Genomic DNA, 23134 nt, shown 5'->3' with positions numbered 1-23134 from the left:
CTGTATCTGTAGTTTATTTTAACTCAGTGGGGCCAGGACTGGGGCGTATTACGCCCGAGGGGGTTCGTGTGCAGCAGGCCCCCTCCTCTGAGCTGTGGGTCCCCTTAAGCCCCACATCTTACTGTGTGACGGCAAGCTAGTCCCTCCTCTGCGGTGCTATCTTCCCAGTGATATTCGGGAAGATGGTGCATGCGCAGAAGAGAGCACATTGCCAGAATCTTTGCTTTCACTGCATGGCAAGATGTCACTGGTTAGATGGCGTCATGTAGGTGGACAGACCCGCTTGCCTACAATGAGTTTTACCTTTTTTTAGAGCCGCCACTCTCTACCTCCATTACTAGCCCCCTGTGATGAGGAAATCCCCCTTTTCCCTCCTTTATTACAGCTTTTATAGGGATGTAGTTATACCAACATCCAAATTCCTACAAGGGATTTAAGATGGGCGTCGAAATACTGACGCCTATCTTAATCCCGACGCCAGCCCGTACGAGGTAAGTCCGGGGCGCCCTTAGCGTTAGCCATGGGGGAGGGGAGGTTTAGGTTTAGGGAGCGTAGCGGTGTTAGGGTTAGGTTTTGGGGGGGAGGTTAGGGTTAGGCACCCCTAGGGGGGAGGGTTAGGGTTACGCATCCCTGGGGGAGGGGAGGTTAGGGTTATGCACCCCCCTTGGGAGGGATAGGTTTAGGGTGCGGTAAGGGGGGGACAGGGTTAAGCACCCCTGGGAGGAAGCTAGGGTTAGGCACAAGAGAGGGGAGGTTACTGTTAGGTACCACTAAGGGAGTGTTAGAGGGGGAGGAGAGGGGTAGGGATAGGGTACTTACCTGCCCTGTCGGGATCTTCTCCCTTCGGGCTGCCGGCTTCGGGATATGAACCGGCTATTCAGCTGTCGGGACTTCATACTCATTCCCTTTTACAATACTAGTTTGTCTGAAGGGAGGTGGCTACGGTGACATTTATTTGTATAGTAAATACCCTTTACTCCCTGGGGTTCCAGTCAATAGATAGACAGTAAAAATGTTGACAATGACTAGATAGAGAACAGATCAAAAGGTCGACAAAGAAATGGCCGACACAACAAATGTTGACATTTGGGAGGGGGGGGGGGGGGCTGGGTTTAGGGTCAGGCACTTACCGGAGGGCTAGGCACTAGAATTGACGGTTAGAGTTAAGGTGCCTACACACGTAATGATTTATTGAACGATTTGACGTTAACGATGTCGTTATCGTTAAGTCGTTTAAAAAATCGTTCAGTTTCAGAGTTGTAACGATGAACGACAATCACCAATGCGCGCTCCCGTTTGTAGTTTTCGTTCATCGTCCCTTCTAGACTGTCCAACATGACGATTTTCATTAAGGAAAGGTTCATCGTTCATTACATATAAAAAAAATCGTTCACTTTTTCAAGGGAAAATCATTGGTAACAAAAATGCACCTTTAGCCACTTTCCCTGACTGTTGGGGTTAGGCACCAAAAAGAATGGGTTGGAGATGGAAAAAATATATATTTTTTTGTGTCAACCTTTTGTCCCTGTCGACCTGTTGCCTGTCTAACATCTGTTGTCTATCTAGACATTGTCTATCTAATTCCTGTCTATCTTTTATACCAGACCCTTCTCCCTGGGCTGCTGGTAATGCAGTTTGATCTGGTATGCCCCGTGCTTCAGAGAGTATGGAGCATGCATTAACTTACATATTGAAACAATATGGGTCAAATGTAATAGGGTGAGATATTAGAAAATGTGAGAGTTTAGCAGTAACTTCTCATATTGGTCAAGTTTTATCTTAAAAATGGGAAAACATCTGGATGAGAGTTTAAATCGTGAGAGTTTTTTGGGTCTAAAAACATGGGAGTTTGCATGTTCTCGGAGTGTATTACATCGGCCGAGTTTAAAAAGTGTGAGAGTTTGCTGCTAAACTCTCACATTCTCTAAACTCCCACCTTATTACATTTGACCCTATATATACACAAAACCAACAACAGAATAGTCACTTGGGAACACTAAATCAATGAAAAATATATTCCAGGTGTAACTAACGCATCAGAAAAACGTCTAAAATGTTCTGGTCTTTAAGATGCAACACGTCTCTCAGTAAAAAATGGGGAAAAAAAAAGGAACGTTAAATCAATCAATAAGATGATACCTTCAGGCAGTGTCGGACTGGGGCATGACGGGCCCACCAGGAAATACAATGGGAGGGGCCCAAGCTTAAGGGGTGCGGCCAGCCACCAAAGAGGGTGTGGCTAGCCACAACAGATGGACCTGGCCAACCATTAGAGAGGAAATGCAAGAACAGGGACCCTTTATAAAAGAGGAGACTGGGGTGTGTCAGCACCGGGAGGCAATCGGGAAGCCGACTGCCTAAATACCGGGAGCTGGCTTCCCGACTGTTTTATCCCAGCAAGGGTGAAATGCCGGGCATCTAGATGTAGACGCCCGCATTTCCCCGACGTCGGGAGACCGGCGCCCGGCATCACGATCGTAGTGATGCCGGGCGCCACGAGTGGACGGCCGCGGGGGGGGGAGGGTTAGGTTTAGGGCTCCCGGGGGGTACTTAGGGCTAGGCACCCCCCCGGGAGGGTTACGGTTAGGCTAGGGGGAGGGAGGGTTAGGGTTAGGCACCCCCGGGGGGGACTTAGGGTTAGGCACCCCCCCGGGGGACTTAGGTTTAGGCAGCGGGGAAGGAGTTGGTTAGGGTTAGGCACTTGGGGGGGAAGTTAGGGTTAGGCACCCCTAAGGAGGGTTAGGGAGGTTAGGTTAGTGGATACTTACCTATCCACGATCGGGATTTCCAGCGCTGTCGGGCTTCCGCTGCATCGCACTCTGCTTCTGTCGGGCTGCCGCTGACGGGAATCGAACCGCCGGCCATGCGGCCGACGGTATTTCATACCAATTCCGTCAGCACCACCCACTTTTATTTCCAAGAGCTCTAATCTTAATGTAGTTTCCATAGAAACAAATCAAGCACCCAAGTTCATCTATGACCCTGCTTCACCCTTAGAGGAGGGGGTGGGGCCCTCAGGCAGTAGGCCCACCGGGGATTCCCCTGTACCCCTGTGGGCCAGTCCGACCCTGCCTTCAGGAAATAGCACAGAAATCAGGGTGCTAATGTTTGGAAATGGGGGCAAATTATACTGCGTACTGTGTGACATGAGCATTACCTCTCTGATGTCACCATGCCTGCCTTACAAAGATCTATAGATGTAAATCCACACCAATAATTGCTCCGTCTATTCTAAGCAAACCCTGCCTAACAGATTATACAGATTATCTCTATGCTGCATTGAGCCTGCAACATAATACACATGGCTTTCTTAATCATTACTATTTACATAGTAGTTTGTGGAGATATCTTGGACTGCTACGTTCTTTGAGACTCAGATATAAAATTTGTATCCAATAACAACAAGACAATATGCACTGTACTAGGAAGTATCCAGTATGTATCAGCAAATTTATCTGTTTTACTATTCCCCTATTTCAGTTTTCAACATACTGTACATCTATCTGTAAATAAAAGCTTTGAGTTTAGTGACTTATATTTTCGAGCAAGATAACCAAGCCTGCCGCCCACTTCCTGACGCCCAACATAGTACATGATTGGTAGAGATATGTAATGTAAGTGGCCTTTTGTTCTGTTGGCTGTAGGCTGATCTGAAGTTACAGTCATATGTTCTCGTGATGCAGTGCCTTCATGGATGTAATGCATAGAGAGTTAACGTGGGGTTTATTCAAATGTATCATATAATGGCATCATCTTTCATTTAGACACCAGCTATTTTATACTGAAACCCTCTCTACTGCATATAAATATTACTCCCATTAGCATAATAAGAGAAATCATAGTTTCCTCCTGAAAAATCCCAGCAGGCCGACAATATACATTATGTACTCTTATAATGTATATATGAGATTCAGACATTAGCATGAGTGCATGATAGACCTAATTTATTCTCCATATTCTCTTTATCACTCAATGTTTCCGTTTTTTCTAATAATAATTATACACATTGAGCGCACTACTGTATGTGTGATGTGTGCTGTGTTTTCCCCAGTGCTTTGCTGTGCGCTCTCTGGGCTGGGTGGAAATGGCAGAAGAGGATTTGGCTCCGGGGAAGAGCAGTGTTGCCGTGAACAATTGCATCAGACAACTGTCGTACAGCAAGAATGACATCAGAGACACCGTTGGCATTTGGGGAGAGGTATGTAGTCTCTGTGCCAGTGATTGTACAGATAGAATGACGACTTTAAGAACACTTAACATCTTATGGTACAGTATTAGTACAACTACTCACTAAATGGTTTTGCAGGGGGCACTGTGCAGAAATACAACATTATTGTACCCAGAACACACATTGATAAGCACAGAGCCCAACTTTTCAAATGGAGTAATCTGGGCACAAGAAAGGGGTGTGGTCACACATCATGGGGGCGTGACCTGTGTTTTTGACAAGCTTTTTTTCCCCTCTAAAATCACCTTTCTAAATGCCATAGCGCATGTAGTACCTGTCCACCACTCCTGAGCTATGCGAAGCATCCGTGAACCGAATGTTTGCTTCTCTCAACTTATACGTTACCCACATATAACGTATCACCTTGTTATAGATGCTGATATGTACTAAGTTCCCCTGCAGTGCATTATGTAAACCAGACATGTTGTTATGAAATATGTATTACGTGCCGCAGGCTGGCATCTCACTAATGAGATTTCAGTTCAAAGAGATGCAACTAACGTAAACTAATAATAACCACATATCTAGGTCACTTAGTAAAAGTTACTACTTTACCGCTGTACATCAGTTATGATTCCAAAATCTAAAAATAATACAACTACAAAAAAATGTGTTGCCAATCGGATCATACTCCTTCTTTCAATTGTATTATTTAGCATTGCCGTTCCTGTATGGATACTAAGAGGTACATTTTTTAATAGATGTTAATGAAGTATATATGTGTGTGTGTGTGTGTATGTATGTATATATATATATATATATATATATATATATATATATATATATATTAGCGACCCGCCCTGGCTTCGCACGGGAGCAATTTTGAATTTCCGGCAATAGTCTTGTTTGACCGAGGTCTTATAAGATTGCCTTGTAGACGACATTAGTCGTTTTACCTCATGACGTCAACACGAGAAGCTTTAGTTTTGATGTGACACGCAAAAGGGCCACGTAAAGTTGTCCATGAGAAAATAGTCTCCATTTATGTCAACTCCAGCCAAGTGTCTGTTCCCTTGCTTTATTGTCATCCAAAGCAGAGTCTTACCGGGAATTGGACTCGTTTGATATGAAAGAATAGTTTTTCACATAAATGAAATGGGAACAGTTATAGAAAGGAAAAACTTACATTTTGTATAAGTAAACAGGGTTTATATCAATTTTTTTCTGGAGAAACCAGATAATACGTATCAATCTCTACATGGTATTAAATCAAGGCCATCGTTGTGATGTATCTTTAACGGTTTAGGCAGCGTAAGCCAAGAAAGCGCTCGGACTTTCTTTTTTTTTTTTTTATTATTGACCTCACTAAAATCGTCACTGCTCAGCTTCCATATGTCATACATTAATGTTTGTGTAATGTTTTTACACACAAACCTTCCTTGATAAATGCTCTATAGAATAGTGAAAACTGAATCAAAATCTGTCCAGTGGTTCTAGAGATTAGCCCAAACAGACAGACAGACTCCTTCCAGGGACCATTTTTCATTGACTTGCTTCACTAAAATAGTCACTGCTCGGCTCCCTTTTACCTTACACTAATGTTTCATACACCTAAACCTTCCTCCAGAAATGTTCTATAAAATAGTGAAAACTGCATTAAAATCCGTCTAGTTGTTCTCAAGATTAGCTCGAACAGACAAACAGACGCCTTCCAGGGACTTTATTTTATACTATACTAGCGACCAGCCCCTGCTACACACAGGTGCAATTTAATCAATTTAATCTTACCACAGCCCTCTGCATCTCACAACAGCCTCCTGCTTCTCACTTCTGCCCCCTGCATTTCACCACAGCATCCTATATTTCACCACAGCCCGTTGTATCATACCACAGGCCCCTGCTTCTAACCGCAGCCCCCTGCATCACAGCACAGGACTCTGCATCTTACCACAATAGCTTCTAACTCATGCTCCCTGCATCCCACCAGTGTCACCACAATCCCCACTGCTGCTACCTGCAGCTGGTTGGGGTCCAGCCACTGGGAGGAGCAGGAGGGTTATGGATGAGAGATCTGTATTGCAGCTACCGAAAGCATTATCAGCATCATGTCCCCAGGGCTGAGGCCAGGGATGCCGACCGCTCTGCCGGGCCCAGGTAAAGTGAAGGGGCGTGGCCAATCGGGGAGGTGTGGGCAGTCCCCCTCCTTCCGAAAGAAAAAAAAATGATCGCATGCGTCAAGGGGTGGGGCGCAATCACTCCCCCGAGAGGCATATAATGCAGGGAGAGAGGTCTGACTGCTGCTGCAGCAGCCTCTCTACCTAACCAGGCGCACAGTGTGACAGCAGCGGGTGTGCTGGGCTGGGGAGAGAGGCTGCTACAGAAGCTTTCAGTCCTCTCTCCCTGCTGCCCAAACTTGACAGCGACGACTGGGGCGGGGTGGGGGGCAGACTGCCGGACCCGGGCTCCTTCAACAGGCCTGGGCCCGGGTAAATAGTACCCGCTCCCCCCCTCTCTGCACCCTTGGCCGGGGCACCTGTGCATTTTCCCGCAGCCTCCATGCGCACCCCTCCCCAGATGGCAAACATGGCGATGAGCAATGTCCTCTTTGTACAATGTACCCTGTATTTCCTGGGCTTCCTGTTGAACTTCCTCACCGTGGTGCTACTACCCGAGAACAGCGCTGACGTTCCTGGCAGGTGCCTCCAGTTCACCGAGGGCGTGTGGCTGAGCAGGAACATTACGCTAGAGAGGTAGCACATTACGGTAGAGGAGTGGTGGCCGGAGTCAGTGTGCAGGCTCAGACATTGAAATACAATGGTTACTAACCATCGATGTGTGTGTTCCGATGGTAGTGTTTTTACCATTTGAAGGTGTTGGTTGGATGTTTGCCAGCATTGAATGGAAATCATTTCATGGTGTTCCAATGGTTATTTGTTTTTAGTACATTCCTGATGGCTATGCCTCACCTGGCTTCTTCCTGGCTAGTGTGTCCGCATCAGGGCATCTTCATGGGTTCTTTGGAGGCTATTTCTCACTCTGTCCGCCTCAGACGTGACCCTGCTCAGTCCCTGAAACCCTCCCAGAGCTAAGCAACAAGGCACATTGCTAGCTCTGATTGGCTCTCACTACCTCAGAGAGCCATGTATTATATAAGGGAGTGTAAAGGTCTGTTAAAATCTGCTTTATTCATCATTAACATGTCACAAGAATACTAGCTACTAATTTAGGTTTGCTTATGATTGTTACACTCTACCCCAAAAAAAACTCCACTCATATAGAAGAAGTTTCTCGTGGTTAGCTGGTAAATATGACCTGGTCATGAGCGTCTGAGCATCCGGCCCATCAGGCATCTCACCCATGCTAAAACATACTGTAGCTGCATTATACATTATGGGGCATATTCAATTAGACGCAAAAAGTCCCATACTTTTCGCATGCTGGACTTTTTCGCTTACATTGCTGGTTTACCATGCGAAAAAGTATCGCGCTCGTCCCCGCTTATCCCCGTATTCAATTAGAAATCGTCGAAAACGGAACCCAGCGAAACGCAAACAGGCGAAAAGTGCTGTCTGATTTGGGGAAATCAGCCTGACACCCCCCCAAAAGATGCACTGACATTGGGGATAACTATAGATACCCCCGATTAGCCCTGCTGAAGGTATTTGGAGTACTTTAAATGCTCTCAATAGCTGCTAATTAGCGTCTTTGCACAAGTGGTGAAGAATAGCATTTAGCAGGATTTTTTGCAGAAAATAAGTAGTCCCAGCAAATTTGGGGTACATGAAAATGGGTGCTAGCATATTTTAAAGTTGCTAAAGTAAAGTTTTAAAAAATGAAAAAAAAAAAACTTTTTGCATGGCGAAATAACTTCACTCGTGATACTTTATCGCTGAAAACGGCTTTTCGCCGCTAAGTGAATACGGCCCTAAATATGACATAATAGCTACCAACTGACCATGAATTGTACATGATATGCAGATATTTATTTTCTCACCACCAAAGTTTCCTTGGAAGTTGTGTTAAAATCTAAGATACTGTGCAAGTGGCCTGACTTGAGAACTATATACAGTGCATCCGGAAAGTATTCACAGCGCATGACTTTTTACACTTTTTGTTATGTTACAGCCTTATTCCAAAATTTAATAAATTAATTTTTGTCCTCAAAATTATACTCACAATACCCCATAATGACAACGTGTAAAAAGGTTTTTTTGAGATTTTTGCAAATTTAATAAAAATAAAAAAACTAAGAAATCACATGTACATAAGTATTCACACCTTTGCTATGAAGCTGAAAATTGAGCTCAGGTGCATCCTGTTTCCACTGATCATCCATGAGATGTTCCTACAGCTTTATTGTAGTCTACATGTGGTAAATTCAGTTGATTGTACATGATTTTGAAAGGCATACACCTGTCTATATAAGGTCCCACACTTGACAGTGCATGTCAGAGCACAAACCAAGCATGAAGTCCAAGGAATTGTCTGTAGGCCTCCGAGGCAGGATTGTCTTGAGGCACAAATCTGGGGAAAGGTACAGAAAAATATCTGCTCCTTTGAAGGTCCCAATGAGCACAGTTGTCTCCATCATCCGTAACTGAAAGAAGTTCGGAACCACCAGGACTCTTCTTAGAGTTGGTCAACCGTCTAAACTGAACGATCGGGGGAGAAGGGCCGTAGTCAGGGAGGTGACCCAGAGCCCGATGGGCACTCTGTCAGAGCTACAGCATTCTTCTGTGGAGAGAGGAGAACCTTCCAGAAGGACAACCATCTCTGCAGCAATCCACCAATCAGGCCTGTATGGTAGAGTGGTCAGAAGGAAAACACTTTTTATTAAAAAGCACATGGCAGCCCGCCTGGAGTTTGCCAAAATGCACCTGACAAAATTCTCTGGTCTGATGAGACAAAGATTGAACTCTTTGGCATGAATTCCAGGCGTTATGTTTGGAGGAAACTAGGCACCGCTCATTACCAGACCAATACCATCCCTACAGTGAAGCATGGTGGTGGCAGCATCATGCTGTGGGGATGGTTTTCAGTGGCAGGAACTGGGAGATTAGTCAGGATAGAGGGAAATATGAATGCAGCAATGTACAGAGACTTCCTGGATGAAACCTGCTCCAGAGCGCTCTTGACCTCAGACTGGGGCTACGGTTCATCTTTCAGCAGGACAACAACCCTAAGCACACAGCCAAGATATCAAAGGAGTGGCTTCAGGACAACTCTGTGAATGTCCTTGAGTGGCCCAGCCAGAGCCCAGACTTGAATCTGATTGAACATCTCTGGGGAGATCTGAAAATGGCTGTGCACCGACTCTTTCCATCCAACCTGATGGAGCATGAGAGGTGCTGCAAAGAGGAATGGGCGAAACTGCCCAAAGATAGGTGTGCCAAGCTTGTGGCATCATATTTCAAAAAGACTTGAGGCTGTAATTGCTGCCAAAGAAACAACAAAGTATTGAACAAAGGCTGTGAATACTTATGTCCATGTGATTTCTTATTTTTTTTTATTAAATTTGCAAAAATCTCTAAAAAACTTTTTACACGTTGTCATTATGGGGTATTGTGTGTAGAATTTTGAGGAGAAAAATTAATTTATTCCATTTTGGAATAAGGCTGTAACATACAAAAATGTGGAAAAAGTAACGCGCTGTGAATACTTTCCGGATACTCTATATATTTGCAAAACTGTGGTATTAACCATTGTTCTGAATAGTAGTAGCTGGATTTTAGTGTGTGTTTTTTATTTCTATTGAAAAAAATCTTTTGAATGCATTCAAGTGAATATTTCTGTTCCTTATAACAGGGCAAAGATATGTACCTTATTCTGGAAAATGACATGCTAAATCTGGTAGACCCCATGGACCACACCCTCCTACACTCACAGCCCATTGTGAGCATCCGAGTGTGGGGAGTGGGCCGAGATAATGGAAGGTGAGTACACAGACTTTATTGCAACTTCGGCTAATGGTGAATGCGTGCTTCACTTCTGTGTGTGACTCGGCAGCGTGGGTGGAACAGATTGCTGAATTACAGTGCACCTCTCCTCTTGGGAGTAGGTAATCTCAGAAATAGCTTATAGAGCAAAGGTATTACCATAAACAAGAGGTAGACTGTTCAAACATAGCTGACACAGCTGAAGACTTTCTTGTTACTTAGAGGATTTACATTTATATGTGTATGATATTGGTGCCTATGGGGAGTTGTGGGAAGCTCATGCTCTACATAATACATTTCCAGAGATCAGAGTTTGGGCTTTCTGTCTCGTTAATTAAAAAGTAAAAAAATAAAAAAGATATTACGCTTTAAAAATGAATAATTTATACAATGATTTTTTTGTGTTATCGCTATCCTGACGTGGTGATGGCAGAACAATTGTACATGTGATCTGGCGATGGCAGAACAATTGTACATGTGATCTGGCAATTACAGAACAATTGTACATGTGAAGTGGCGATGGCAGAACAATTGTACATGCAATGCAGAGACATATCGTTCAAATCGTCAAGTGTGTACGCACTATGCACGCTTCCGTGGCGCTGTCCGGCACGTCTTCAGATCTTTTGTACATGCAGAAAGTTCTGTTAATCTTGTTAACGATTCCCCTCAGATCGTGCGGGGTGTATGCTCTACCGAACGACCAGGCGATATGGTTACATTATATACTTAACGATGTAACCACCAAACGGTGCAAGGGATATCGTTTGGTAGTTTGTTAGATTGCACAGTGTGTATGCACTAGATCGTTTGTCCGGGAGTTGAAGGGAAATCTTCGAGGACATTACATCGTTTGCAAGTCGCCTAGTGTGTAACAGACTTTAGACTGTAAGCTCCTCTGAGTCAGGAAGTGATATGGTTGAGAGAACAATATTCTGTGTTGCCTAATTTGTTGGGGCTTTATAAATAAAGGTTAATAATAAGAATAACAAAGGGACAGTGGGCCTCATTCAGAGATGTACTCTATTCTGAAATCTAGGCAGTTGAGTGATAATAATTGGCAATCTGCGCATGTGTCTGAGTCACACGGTGCATGCGTCACGGTACATTACCATTGTCGCTGGCAGCTATTATTATCTTGCAGTGTGATTTACAGTGAGGGAGCGTTTCTGGGAGGTAACGTGGAGTGGCAGGAAAAAGAACGCTGGCATGTATTAGGAGTGTGTCACATCCCGTATGCAGCTAAAGTGTCTGTGGTGTCTCTGTACACGCAACCATTCTGCGCAGCCATAGAGCTACTCATAAGTCCGATTAGCGAAGGATCTGTGACCGATGCTGCGTCTTTCTATGCAGACGCTTTTGCAAAGCCGCTGGTGGGCGTCTCAATACATTCCTCTGCGTCTGCGACATTTCACACAGCAGCTGCTTACCGGACAAGGGCGTATTTATAATGGGTGCAAGGTGTGCGGTGCACACGGACCCCTGGGCCCAGGGGGCCCGCACACCCTGCACCCAATTAAATATACTTACCTCTCCGCTGCCATTTCCCTGGTGATTTGCGCATGCGCAGTAGAGATTATTTGGAACGTGGACGGCATGTTCCCGGATGGCAATGCCAGAGTCTACTATACCGCTGGAGAGGAGGCGGCCCGATCGGAGCCTGCACACTGACCCCCTCCTCTCTTAAAGCGCTTCTGGTCCAGGATCACAGCTGCGATGACATTAGCGTACAACTCGGAATCAGATTCACTGTTAAATAGGAAATACAAACTATTTCCATGCAAATAACTATTTTAATGTCTGACTCTTGTGATTTTTGGACTGGCTCATCTGTCAGTATAATGTATTTTTGTCATGTGCACGGTCCCTCTAACCACAGCTCTGTGCCATCAGAGGAGGGGAAGGGTACCTCTGCAGTGTGGCTGTTCAGCAAACTGAGCAGTACCTAGAAATCAAACACCTGTAGGCACTTCCATGTCTGTCACCTTTTTATTTATTTATTTTTGGTTTCCTCCTGTGTTGCTCCCCAAAGACTGCGGCTTTTATCTCTCCTTGTGCTGTCATTGTGAATAAAGCTCCTGTGATAGTTGTCCTAGTGTTGTCTGTGAAATGCCTTACATCTACTCTGTCAGAAGCAATGCAAATCTCTGACTTGCCGTGTGCTGTCCCTGCTTTCTGAGTATACTTCTGCGTCCTTCCTTTTCATGTTATATAAGAGCGGACGTCCTTCCTTACTGAGCTGTCCATGCTTGACGGGTAATATTAAGAGCTTTGACTGTGTTGGTTTATTTTAGCATTAGAATATTGTAGAGCTTGAAAAGTAAATCAGCATATCATGTTAGCCTCTCAGTCCAGAGCGAAGTACTGTTTTACTTATTTTTTTGTTTTTAGCTGATCCTTCCATTTACTCTGCCACTGGCAATTCAGTCAAATGGGAATAAGGAGACAGACTAATCAAGCGTTATTTTAACTAATTAAAATGGCAATGGTAGTTTTGGAGGAATTAAGAGGTGAGGATTTTTTTTTTGTGTGTCAGTAGATCTATTGTCACTCACGGGAGGGGGAGGACAGGTCGGCCTAGAGGGGGCGTGATGGGCGGGTAAAGTGGGCGAGGCACGGGGTGTGGCGGCACGATCGCGGCCGTTTTGTCGCATGACATTGCAAATAAGATGCATATTCGAGCAAAAATTTCGCAAAAAATATTCCTGCACAGGACCTGCCACACCGAGAAGGGCTGTTTGGGGCGCCTGCAGCTTATAGTGTATTAGGACACATCTGTAGGCCTTCTTGAATTGAAATGAGCATGAGATTAGGGTCATGGGGTCTTCAGCCCAGGTGGCCCAAGGATCAAGTGAGAAGGGATGTCCAACCTTATAAGCTGATAGAGGGCTATAAGCATGCGGGTCTTCACTCCATATCTCCAATACCTTATATAAATTCTGTGGGCAGCCCGTTATATGTGCCATCCTGAACTTGTCAATGAGTGAATGTACTAAAAACGGAACAGTCTGTAGTGTGCAAAATCATTGACATGGGTATAGGTCCTATGTTGATGAATTTACATACTACTTACTTTTCTTTTCTATGTCATAGGATACACTCTATGGATACATTTTAGTTGAACCATTCTGATTATTTACATACAAGGCTCTGGGACAAGACTGACAAACTGAAATGTACTGTATGTACCTGCTGGAGCTTAAGAAATGTAAGGAAGCATTAGGAATGGCCATCGACCATAGATTATTAAAAAACATTGGGCCTGATTCAGACCCACTCGCAAGCGGGCGCACGTACGTTAGGCGTACGTACAAAATTATTTAAATTCAATGGCTCGCTCGTATTTTCGTTCGCATCTAAAATTCCTCCCTAAACTCAGGCGACCCCTCCTCTAACTAACGAGCGTGCGAAATAGCGAGCGTACATCCCCGAAATGGCTTGAAGGGAACGCATGCACAAGTGAACCCGGAAGTGGCCTTGTCAGATGTCGATTACCTGCTCCTTTATTCTGCCTACCTCCCTCAATCGTATCATGCCAATCAATGTATCAATGCAATGCAAGAAACTTTACTCTTGTCCGTGTTTGTGTTTACCCGCAGAATACGTACGGCTGGAACATTCGCTTTTATTATTCAAAAAACATGTGAACCACAATTAAACAATTGTTCTATTGCTGTGGATCCCCGCATATTTTCCGGGGTTCATTTCTTTATTTAAATTTGCAAACGCATGTCACTGCATCAAGCCTATCATAACTCTCCAGAGATTTCTGGCCCTGTTGAACACATGACTCATACACTAACCAATAAAATTGCTCCTGTTAATTTCCAAAATACATTAGCCAATCATAAATTTTTGCCACACTTTATCAAAAATGTTTTGTATGAAAAACTCCATTGCCATCATGAGAGCCTCCGCATTCACCAGGCGCGAGCTGCTGGTGCATACGGAGGTGATGGATAGGCGGACCACCAGCCAGCCTCCACCCATCACCAACCGGCAGAAGCGCTCCGCGTATGCGGAGGCACGGTCCCGCCTGCGGTCGTTGGGTTCACGCCGCAACATCGGGCAGCTTGAGCGCAGGTGGTCAGACCTGCAACGGCGAACGCCCCGCTTGCTGGCATGCTTTCGCATGCAGATCCTTGAAAGTAAGTGTTATGTATTGTGGTTTTCATGTTTGTGTTTGTGGGGCAAACTGCGTGTGCATGTTTTCCTGTCTGTCCTATTACTTATTTGTCCTCATATCTGCGTGTGCATGTTTTCCTGTCTGTCCTATTACTTATTTGTCCTCATATCTGCGTGTGCATGTTTTCCTGTCTGTCCTATTACTTATTTGTCCTCATATCTGCGTGTGCATGTTTTCCTGTCTGTCCTATTACTTATTTGTCCTCATATCTGCGTGTGCATGTTTTCCTGTCTGTCCTATTAATTATTTGTCCTCATATCTGCGTGTGCATGTTTTCCTGTCTGTCCTATTAATTATTTGTCCTCATATCAGCGTGTGCTTGTTTTCCCTCTAATTCTGTTTTTTTCATTCTACTCCTTTTTGCATGTTTTTTGTTGCTGCTTTTTTTTTTTTTATTTGGGCCCCGGATTTGCCCAGAAACTAACCTCAATTTGTTTGACATATTTTAGGAGGACAGCCAAGACTACGCCGTCACCGTCCGGCCAGACGGCGTTCCCGGCCACTATCCCCAACCCCCAGCCAACACTCCACCCCAAATATTTCCCCTATACCCCACTCCTCCCCAGCCTTCCCAGACCCTCTCCCGGAACTGTCGGGCCTCCTTCCCCTCCGTCCCACTTCCCCCTCTCCTCCACCCACCCCTCTTCCAATTACCCCCTCCCCGGAGTCCATCATTACCCCTCCCCGTTCTTTGGGGAATGAAGGCTCCTCCGAGGAGGAACATGGAGGGACTTCCGGAGCTCCCGTTTTGGCTCCCGGTATGTTTTTCTTTCTCATTTTTTTTTAACCACAAACTGTTTGTATGTAATCATGTGTCGTGCCTTTATTCGTGCTTGTTCGGTTTACTTTTGGTGATTTAGCAGTTTGCCTTTACCTCTTCCTGCTGATTTCAACATACACATATCACACCTGTGGGAATTTGTACATAGGCCTTGTATTTTTGCCAGCACCCCCTTTTTGTTTTGGTTTTTCGTTTTTCGGTTTAGGAGTGATTTCGTTGTGTTTTTGTTTTTTTAATGTGGATTCCCTATTGTTTTATTAATCCACACACTTTTCTCACCCACAGAGGAACAGAGGCGTCGACAAGAGGTGGAGGATTGTGTTGGCCAGATGCGCCAACATGTCATTGGCATTCTTGTGGCCCTTGACCGGCTGTCTGGCATCCTTCACCAGTAGTTTTTTTTGTTTATTTTCCTTTTGTAAATAAATTTTGTAGTTCTAATATACGTTCTGGCTCATTCTTTTTTTCAAAAACACAAATAGTTTTCCCTGACATAAGTAGACTGTTCCTGCAAGGATTTCCCTTTTTTAAAAGTTAGATTGTGTTTTGTATTTGTATGTTAAACAGCCACAAGAAACACATAACAGTAACAATGTCATTTCCCTTTTTGGGTGTAGTGTCAGTTAGATATTTCGACATTTTACAGGTTCCTAGTTGGTGTGCAAGCTGCTTAGGCCAATCTTCAAAATCCAAAGGTTTGGACAGGCTTCCTTTTGGTGTGGGTTGGGAACCTGCAAACATATTTCAGTTTACATCAACTGGTGTCAGTACTGGATTACCCCTTAGTCAATTGTAAGGTGCGTTAACCTGGTTACACTTGCTGTTAACGTCCAAAAAAAGGAAGACCATTTCACTCTCCAAACATTTATTCACAACATAAATGAGAAATCAAAGTGGTCAGTCCCAAAAAAAAAAAACAGTGATAATCTCAAATACAACACATACAAATAAAATATTTAATAAAAAAAAACAATCAAGAACTGGTTGACGAAGGACCATGCCAACATGATTCCACAAACATGGCGTTGCGATATGGGTTCCAGAATATATGGCCAAAATCACCAGATCCAGGTTTGGTAAGGGTAGCAGGAAGTAGTGAGCGTTGGAGTGGCAAAGATTATGTGAACAAACAGAAGATGGTGAAAAAAAAAAAAAAAATTAGATGTTCGCAAACAAACACAAACACATTAGGTATAAACACTGTAGTTTGGGTCAAACTTACCTAAAAAATCTGGCCACCACATCATCGCGTATGGCCCCCCCACATACTGACCTCCGACCAACCTCGGGGGGGCCATCCTCAGGTAAGGCATCCTCTGGCTGCATTGGGACACCACTCCTTATGGCGATGTTGTGAAATATCCCACACAGGACCACAATTTTCGACACCATATCCGGCAAATACATGAGCTCGCCACCAGAGCGGTGGAGGCATCTGAATTGGCCTTTTAAAAGGCCGATACAGCGCTCCACCACTTGCCTGGTGGCTGTAAGTGCGGAATTATACTCACTTTGTGGGCCTGGTGTGGGAGCCAAATAAGGAGTGAGCAGCCAGGACATGCAAGGGTATCCACTGTCTCCTGTGAAAAATAAGAGACAACATCAGGAACACTGTGTATCAAGCTTAACATTGTTATGTACTAAAGGTCTCCACTTACCCAGAAGCCACGCATCACCAGCTTGTAGGTTGGTTAATTTCTGCCATATCCCTGATTGCTGGATGACGAAGGAGTCATGTGCACTTCCTGGTAACTTAGCATTCAGGGACAGGATCTGGAGGGAGGCATCACATACCACCATTACATTCAGGGAGTGATAGTGTTTCCTGTTTCTAAATATTGCCTCCAGCCGTGCTGGAGGCTAAAGTGGTATGTGAGTACCATCCACAACCCCTATGATGTGTGGGAAGCCAGCTATTTGGTAAAAATTGGCCTTGGCCACACTAAGGGCACCCATATCCAAAGGCATTTGAATAAAATGATGGAGGTGCTTGAAAAGTGCCTCCATCACTGCCCTCAGGATCCGGGAAAAGGAGGATTGGGAGATGCCCACCACTATTCCCACCGTTGTTTGAAATGATCCTGAGGCACAGAAATGTAACACCGCCATAAATTGCGTCAGTGGTGGTATTGCTGTTGGACTGTCAATTTGCCGCTCAAGATCACTTTCTATTAATGAGAGAGTGTCTATGATGATTTTGGGAGGTAGACGGTAGCGTCTTAAAACCTCATCATCGGGCATTCCAAAAAGGGTGACACGTGTTCGAAATATCTGGGGCCTTGCATGCCTACGATGCCTACGCCTGGGATGAGATTGAGGTTGGTCGGCTTCCGGGAGCATGGCCAGAACAATCCTCCCCAGATCAACCTGAAATTCAAAAATTTCAAAGTAAGGCTTTTGACCCACCCCAAAACTATATTAAAACAACTTAGCTTGATGATACCATCCATTGCTGCTTACATGCCGGGGTATTGTCATGATACGTCCAAACTGAAAATAACCAACAAAATTACTTGACACATTTCACTCTGTGCATTTTTGTGGATACATTTTGTGCTAGACCAAAGTTCAAATATGCCAAACACCCATTTAGCAAAACCGCAAAGCGACATTTAACACAGTACATCAAAACGGGTCGAAATGTTGGCTCAAAAAGCGAAAGCTAAACCATCAAAAAGTTAGAATGATTATTAAGCTGTTTAAAATGCGCGAATTAGTTCGCTAATACAAGTCACAAGAGTAACTACTAAAAATGCGCTAATTAGTTCGCTAATACAAGTCACAAGAGTAACTACTAAAAATGCGCTAATTAGTTCGCTAATACAAGTCACAAGAGTAACTACTAAAAATGCGCTAATTAGTTCGCTAATACAAGTCACAAGAGTAACTACTAAAAATGCGCTAATTAGTTCGTAATACAAGTCACAAGAGTAACTACTAAAAATGCGCTAATTAGTTCGCTAATACAAGATAAAAAATGGACTTACTAAGAGCAAATATCTAAGATGCAAAATCAAAAGGTCTTTGGGGTCGAAAATAAACAAAATCTAAAATAGAATAAATTAGGTATCCAAAAATTACAAAATATAGGAAACACAATGAAACAACAATTGAACAAAAGTTAGACTTCACAAAACTTACCAAATCAACAAACGAGGTCCAAAAAATATAAACCAACAAAGATAACGGAAAAAAAAACGCAAATCTAACCAACAAACGAATCTACAACCTCCAACTCCTTTCTACGCAATCAATAAACTCCAGCCAAGATAACCTCCAACAATCCAAAAACGCCACCTCGACTTGAGACACACCAAGCCATAAATAGTGTTTTGTTTCCCGCACAAATTAAGGAGGGATCATAGGGCCGCACAATCAATGATGCGGCCGCAAAATAAGGACGCATGTATAAATACGTCACGAAAACACATTCAAATTCTGGTGTATTTCTTGTTTGGACCTCAGACATGGCGACAGACCAGGGAAAAAATGCACAAGAGTCAGGCGGTAAGTCTTTCATGCATTTTCTATCAACGATTAATTTGAAACATAAGATTAGGCAAGTTGTGATTTTGTGAATTCTGTAAATTTACACAAATAGGTGAGGAGGATGACGTGGAAGAGGCTGCTGGGCCCAGTATTCCGGCCAAAGCGGGCAAAAAAAAAAGGCAGCCACATTTCACAAGAAAGGAGATGGAGGTTTTGATCCAGAAGTGTGTGGACATCCTGCCACAGGCAGACAGGAATATGAGTCTAAGCCAGAAGTGGAGAATGTGGGAAGAGGTAGCCGTTGCTGTCAATAGAGTGGGTGATTATGTCCGTCTAGCCCGGGATGTCAAACGGCGGTAAGTAAACCCTTGCCCCCCCTAAAAACAAACCCCATTTTAAACCAAAGGATAATGGCTTCCTTTTTTCCCCACAGATGGGCCGACTTCAAATATCGCCTAAAGCAAAAACTCGCGGACAGGGCTAGGCATGCAAGGGGGACAGGTGGGGGTCCCACCCCTGTGTCATTGGAGTTGACGGATTTAGAAGAGCTGGCACAGGGGTGTGTGCAGCCTGTGGAGGTGTTTGGCGTGTCCAACATGGATACGGACATGCCAGACTTTGCGGCTCCTCATGTTGGCCCAGGTAAGTATTGTGATGTCACCAACTCTGAAATGCTATTGTGCCAATATGTAGATTCTAATGTGAGTCTTTTCTCATTTTTCCAACAGAGACACAGGCGGATGAGTCTGCTCCAGAGGGAAGCCTTGGCCGCAGAATTTCTGCTGGCTCTGCAGGGGAGGAATCAGTACATCCGGCTGAGGACCCTGCAGAAGCCAGTCCAGGGCGTGCCCCCTCGCAGGCAGTGGGCCTCCTCACAGAACTCAATTTCAAATCGGATTTCCATACGGAGATTCTGCAGAGGATGGACGCCAGTCTGATACGGGTGGCTGAGGCCCTGGAGCAAAATGCTGCGGCCAACGTGACCATTGGTCAGGCCCTGGCGGAAAATACCAGGGCCAACATCCGCATCGCCGATGCCCTGGAGCAGCTCGTTCGCCAGCACATGGTGGAGCCGACCTCCCTTCCTGCCGGAACATCAGGATCCTCCACCTCTGGCACAACATCAGCCAATCCTCCAAATGTGCCTAGCCCTGTGCCTAGTCCAGAGGCCACAACATCTGCCTCTGGACAGGCCAGCCCGATGGCATCCCGGACCCGGTCTGGCGCCCACCCTCCCCCATCCAAACGGGCGAAAAAACGGTGACAGCAATGGCGACTTTTCCCACACTCCTTCTGTGCTTGGCTCATATTCCTTTCTGGTCAAAACTTCCCTCTCCTTTCTTGTGAAATGTTTTTAAGTTATTTTTGTACGTTTATGTTATCAGTTATTGATTATTTATTTTGGATAAAAAGTATCTTTGGCAGAAAAAAAAAAAAAAATAGTATGCCAATTGGTTTGTGTTTAAACAATAAATTTATGAAAAAAATCTGACATTGTATTGTGACATTATTGTACAAATGGGTTACATTTAATCCTGGCCCTAAAGGCAAAAAAGGACACCAAAAACCATTTCATTTGTTTTAAAAAAAAGGCCTCTTGAAGGAACGTTTAAAAAATCACATAACGATGCAAATTGCACATTAAAAAAAAAGGGGAGCTAAATAAAACATGATGACATTATTGTCACAATAGGGCATAAACAACAAATTGAGGCCAAAAAAACCCCCCAAAAATGTACGCCAATTGATTGTGTAATCCTGACATTAGCAGGTTTGATTTCCACCTGCGTACGGTTTTGTGCTATCCCAATAAACTGCTTTCCAAACACATACCAAGCCGGTTTTCAATACAACACTAATTGCTTTTGTGACCACCCGCGATTAATCGCTGCAACATCGTGGAGTCCCGGGACGGAGGAGAAGGCCATCGCCAATGTGGTCGAGTAATCCAGACCCTAAACTGTGCGAGCATTTTGAAGGGAAAGAGGATGTTCCAGTGACGTATGTGACGGTCCGAACACATTTGACGTTCGCATCTGCTAATGTATGTACGCCCCAAAAACGCCTCGCCACGCCTGCGTTTTTCCATCTCCACCCCCGTCAACACCCAAAAACGCCCTGTTCTGTCAATCACATTTGACATGTCACTTCCTGTACGCTATTTTAGGAACGACAGAAAAAAAGCTCGCAATCTGCCGTACGCACATGCGCAGTGTAACACCGACGCATGCGTGGTTAGTCAACATCGGAACGCAACGAGCGTACTGCTGTTTGCGAGTGGCTCTGAATGAGGGCCATTGATTGTTAACCACCGATGGTCAATGGTTTTTTCATCGATGATGGTGATCCAATGGTTCACCGCCACCGATGACACAGAGCCAATGTTTTCCCACCAACCCTCCATGTGCTGGGATACGGAACTTAGCTCTGCCCCCTGACCCGTAAAACCCTGCCCACACTCCTTGATTGGCCCACTGCCAGGCCAGTATTAAAAAAGGGATGATCACCGGTGGATGAAACCATCGATGGTTTACAGGTGATGGATTCATACAATCTATGTCATCCACTAATGGTACCATCAAAGGCGACCATCAATGGGTAACCTACCAATGGCCATCCCTAGAAAGCATGCTGTTGGGAAGTCCTAAGACCATGTCTTAGTGTTTCAGTGGTTGCAAGACATGCAGTCCAAAGAGATGTTGAACGATTGAGGCGTTAAGGGACCAGCAAGAGGTGGACATGTAACACAGAACCCTGGCCTTGCAACTTGCCCAAGGCGTGGTGCATTGACATTGGATATGAGGTTATGGGGCTGACCTAAAAGGGTATATGAGTAATTCCAGAACAAAACCAACAATGCTTAACAAAGCCCCACAACATGCATCTTGCACTAGTTCTACGGCACTAAACTGCATATTTTCTATGACTGCATACTGTACAGTGGCGTAACTAAGGGGGGTCGAGCAGGGCGAGTGCCCTGCTCGGTACCTGCCCACCCTAGTTAGGCAGTGTAGCACCAACCACAGTGTTTGTAGTCAACGCTACACATTTACACAGGACCGGCACTAGGCTTCCCTGTGCCCAGTGCCGGTCCTGTGCTGCACAGCCAAGCCACTTCCCTCCCCCTGAGCGCTTACCCAATAGCGGCTGGAGGCGGGCTCAGGCTGTGCAGTTTACACACACATCGCCGCCAGCACAGCAGCGATGTGTGTTTTAACCAGCAGCCAATGAGAGTCAGACTCTCATTGGCTGCAGCTGCACACACATCACCGCCGTGCGGCGGCGATGTGTGTGTTAACCAGCAGCCAATGAGAGTCAGACAGACTCTCATTGAATGCTGCAGCGCCCACTGCAAGAGCCGGCTCCCTTTCCGGCTCCTGCAGTGAGTAATGGGAGAGACGTCATGACGTCTTTCCCATAATGCAGAGCGTGCCGGCCCTGGAGAACTGACGTGCAGCGGCGGGAGCAGTGGCTGGAGCCGGAGCGTGGATTCAGGTAAGTGTATTTTTTATTTTATTTTTTTACTTGTGTGTCTGCACATGGGGGGGAGGGCTACTACGGGGGGGCACCATTACTGGGGTGGGGCACTACTGGGGACTACAACTGGGGGGGACTACAACTGGAGGCACTGCATTGGGAGGGGGAACCTCTACTGGGGACTACTACTGGGGGCACTATATAAGGGACTTACTACTAGGGGACCACTACTGGGGGCACTAAATAGGGAGGAGCACTACAGGGGGCACTGTATAAGGGCACTGGATAGGGGGGATCACTACTGAGGGCCTGCAGAAGGGGGACCACTACTGGGGGCACTGCATGGGGGGGGGACTACTGCTGGGGGCACTATATAAGGGGCTTACTACTAGGGGCACTGCACTGCGGGGGCCACTACTGGTGGCACTAAATAGAGAGGACCACTACAGGGGGCACTGTATAAGGGGCACTGGATAAGGGGGATCACTGCTGGGGGCCTGCATAAGGGGGACCACTGCTGGGGGCACTGCATGCGGGGGGGACTGTATAAGGGGAACTAATTGGGGGCTGCATAAGGGGGACCACTACTGGGGGTACTGTATAAGGGGCACTACTATAGGCCTGCATAAGAGGGACCAGAACTGGGGACATTGCATACTGGTGGTACTGTATAAGGGGCACTACTGGGGTTAAGGTGCTCCTGCAAAATTCCTCCATCACTTGGCTTCCTGGCTCTTAATCTTCAAATGGGCCATCAAGACCCACTTCTTCCTCAATGCTTTCCAGCGCTCATCCTAACCCACTACTCTATGCTCCTTCCTCACTATCTAGCCCATCTGTGTCACCCCTGTTTGTCTGACCCTCCCCTCAGAATGTAAGCTCTCGCGAGCAGGGCCCTCTTTCCTCACGTGCTTCTTCTTGCCTTACTTTTACTTTCATTCACAATGGCACCTAAAACTGATTACTGACACCCTGCTGCTTATTTAGGTGTTATGCAGCAATGTATATAAATCATGTACTTGCACTGCATTGTCTGTACTGTTAATAGCTGTTGTCTTGTGTGCTCATTTGTTTCTGTACTTTGTCAGGCGCTGCGG

At 45.3% G+C, this 23134-nt stretch overlaps 1 protein-coding gene across 4 annotated transcripts in view; it reads left to right on the top strand.

Annotated features, from left to right (window-relative positions):
• Window positions 1-23134, top strand: part of APBB2 (amyloid beta precursor protein binding family B member 2) — a 431323-nt gene that overhangs the window by 301278 nt on the left and 106911 nt on the right. For all 4 annotated transcript variants that reach the window (XM_088450563.1, XM_088450565.1, XM_088450564.1 and 1 more), the window contains 2 exons: window positions 4052-4198; window positions 9974-10101. In XM_088450563.1, the coding sequence (XP_088306689.1) occupies window positions 4052-4198; window positions 9974-10101 (275 nt within the window). The remainder of the gene's footprint in view (window positions 1-4051; window positions 4199-9973; window positions 10102-23134) is intronic.

This window comes from Taudactylus pleione, unplaced genomic scaffold (assembly GCF_031769625.1).
Source record: "Taudactylus pleione unplaced genomic scaffold, aTauple2 ptg000519l, whole genome shotgun sequence".
In the NCBI taxonomy this organism is placed as follows: Eukaryota; Metazoa; Chordata; class Amphibia; order Anura; family Myobatrachidae; genus Taudactylus; species Taudactylus pleione.
Note: the sequence above shows the minus strand (reverse complement) of the source record. Positions and strands in the feature narration are given on the sequence as shown.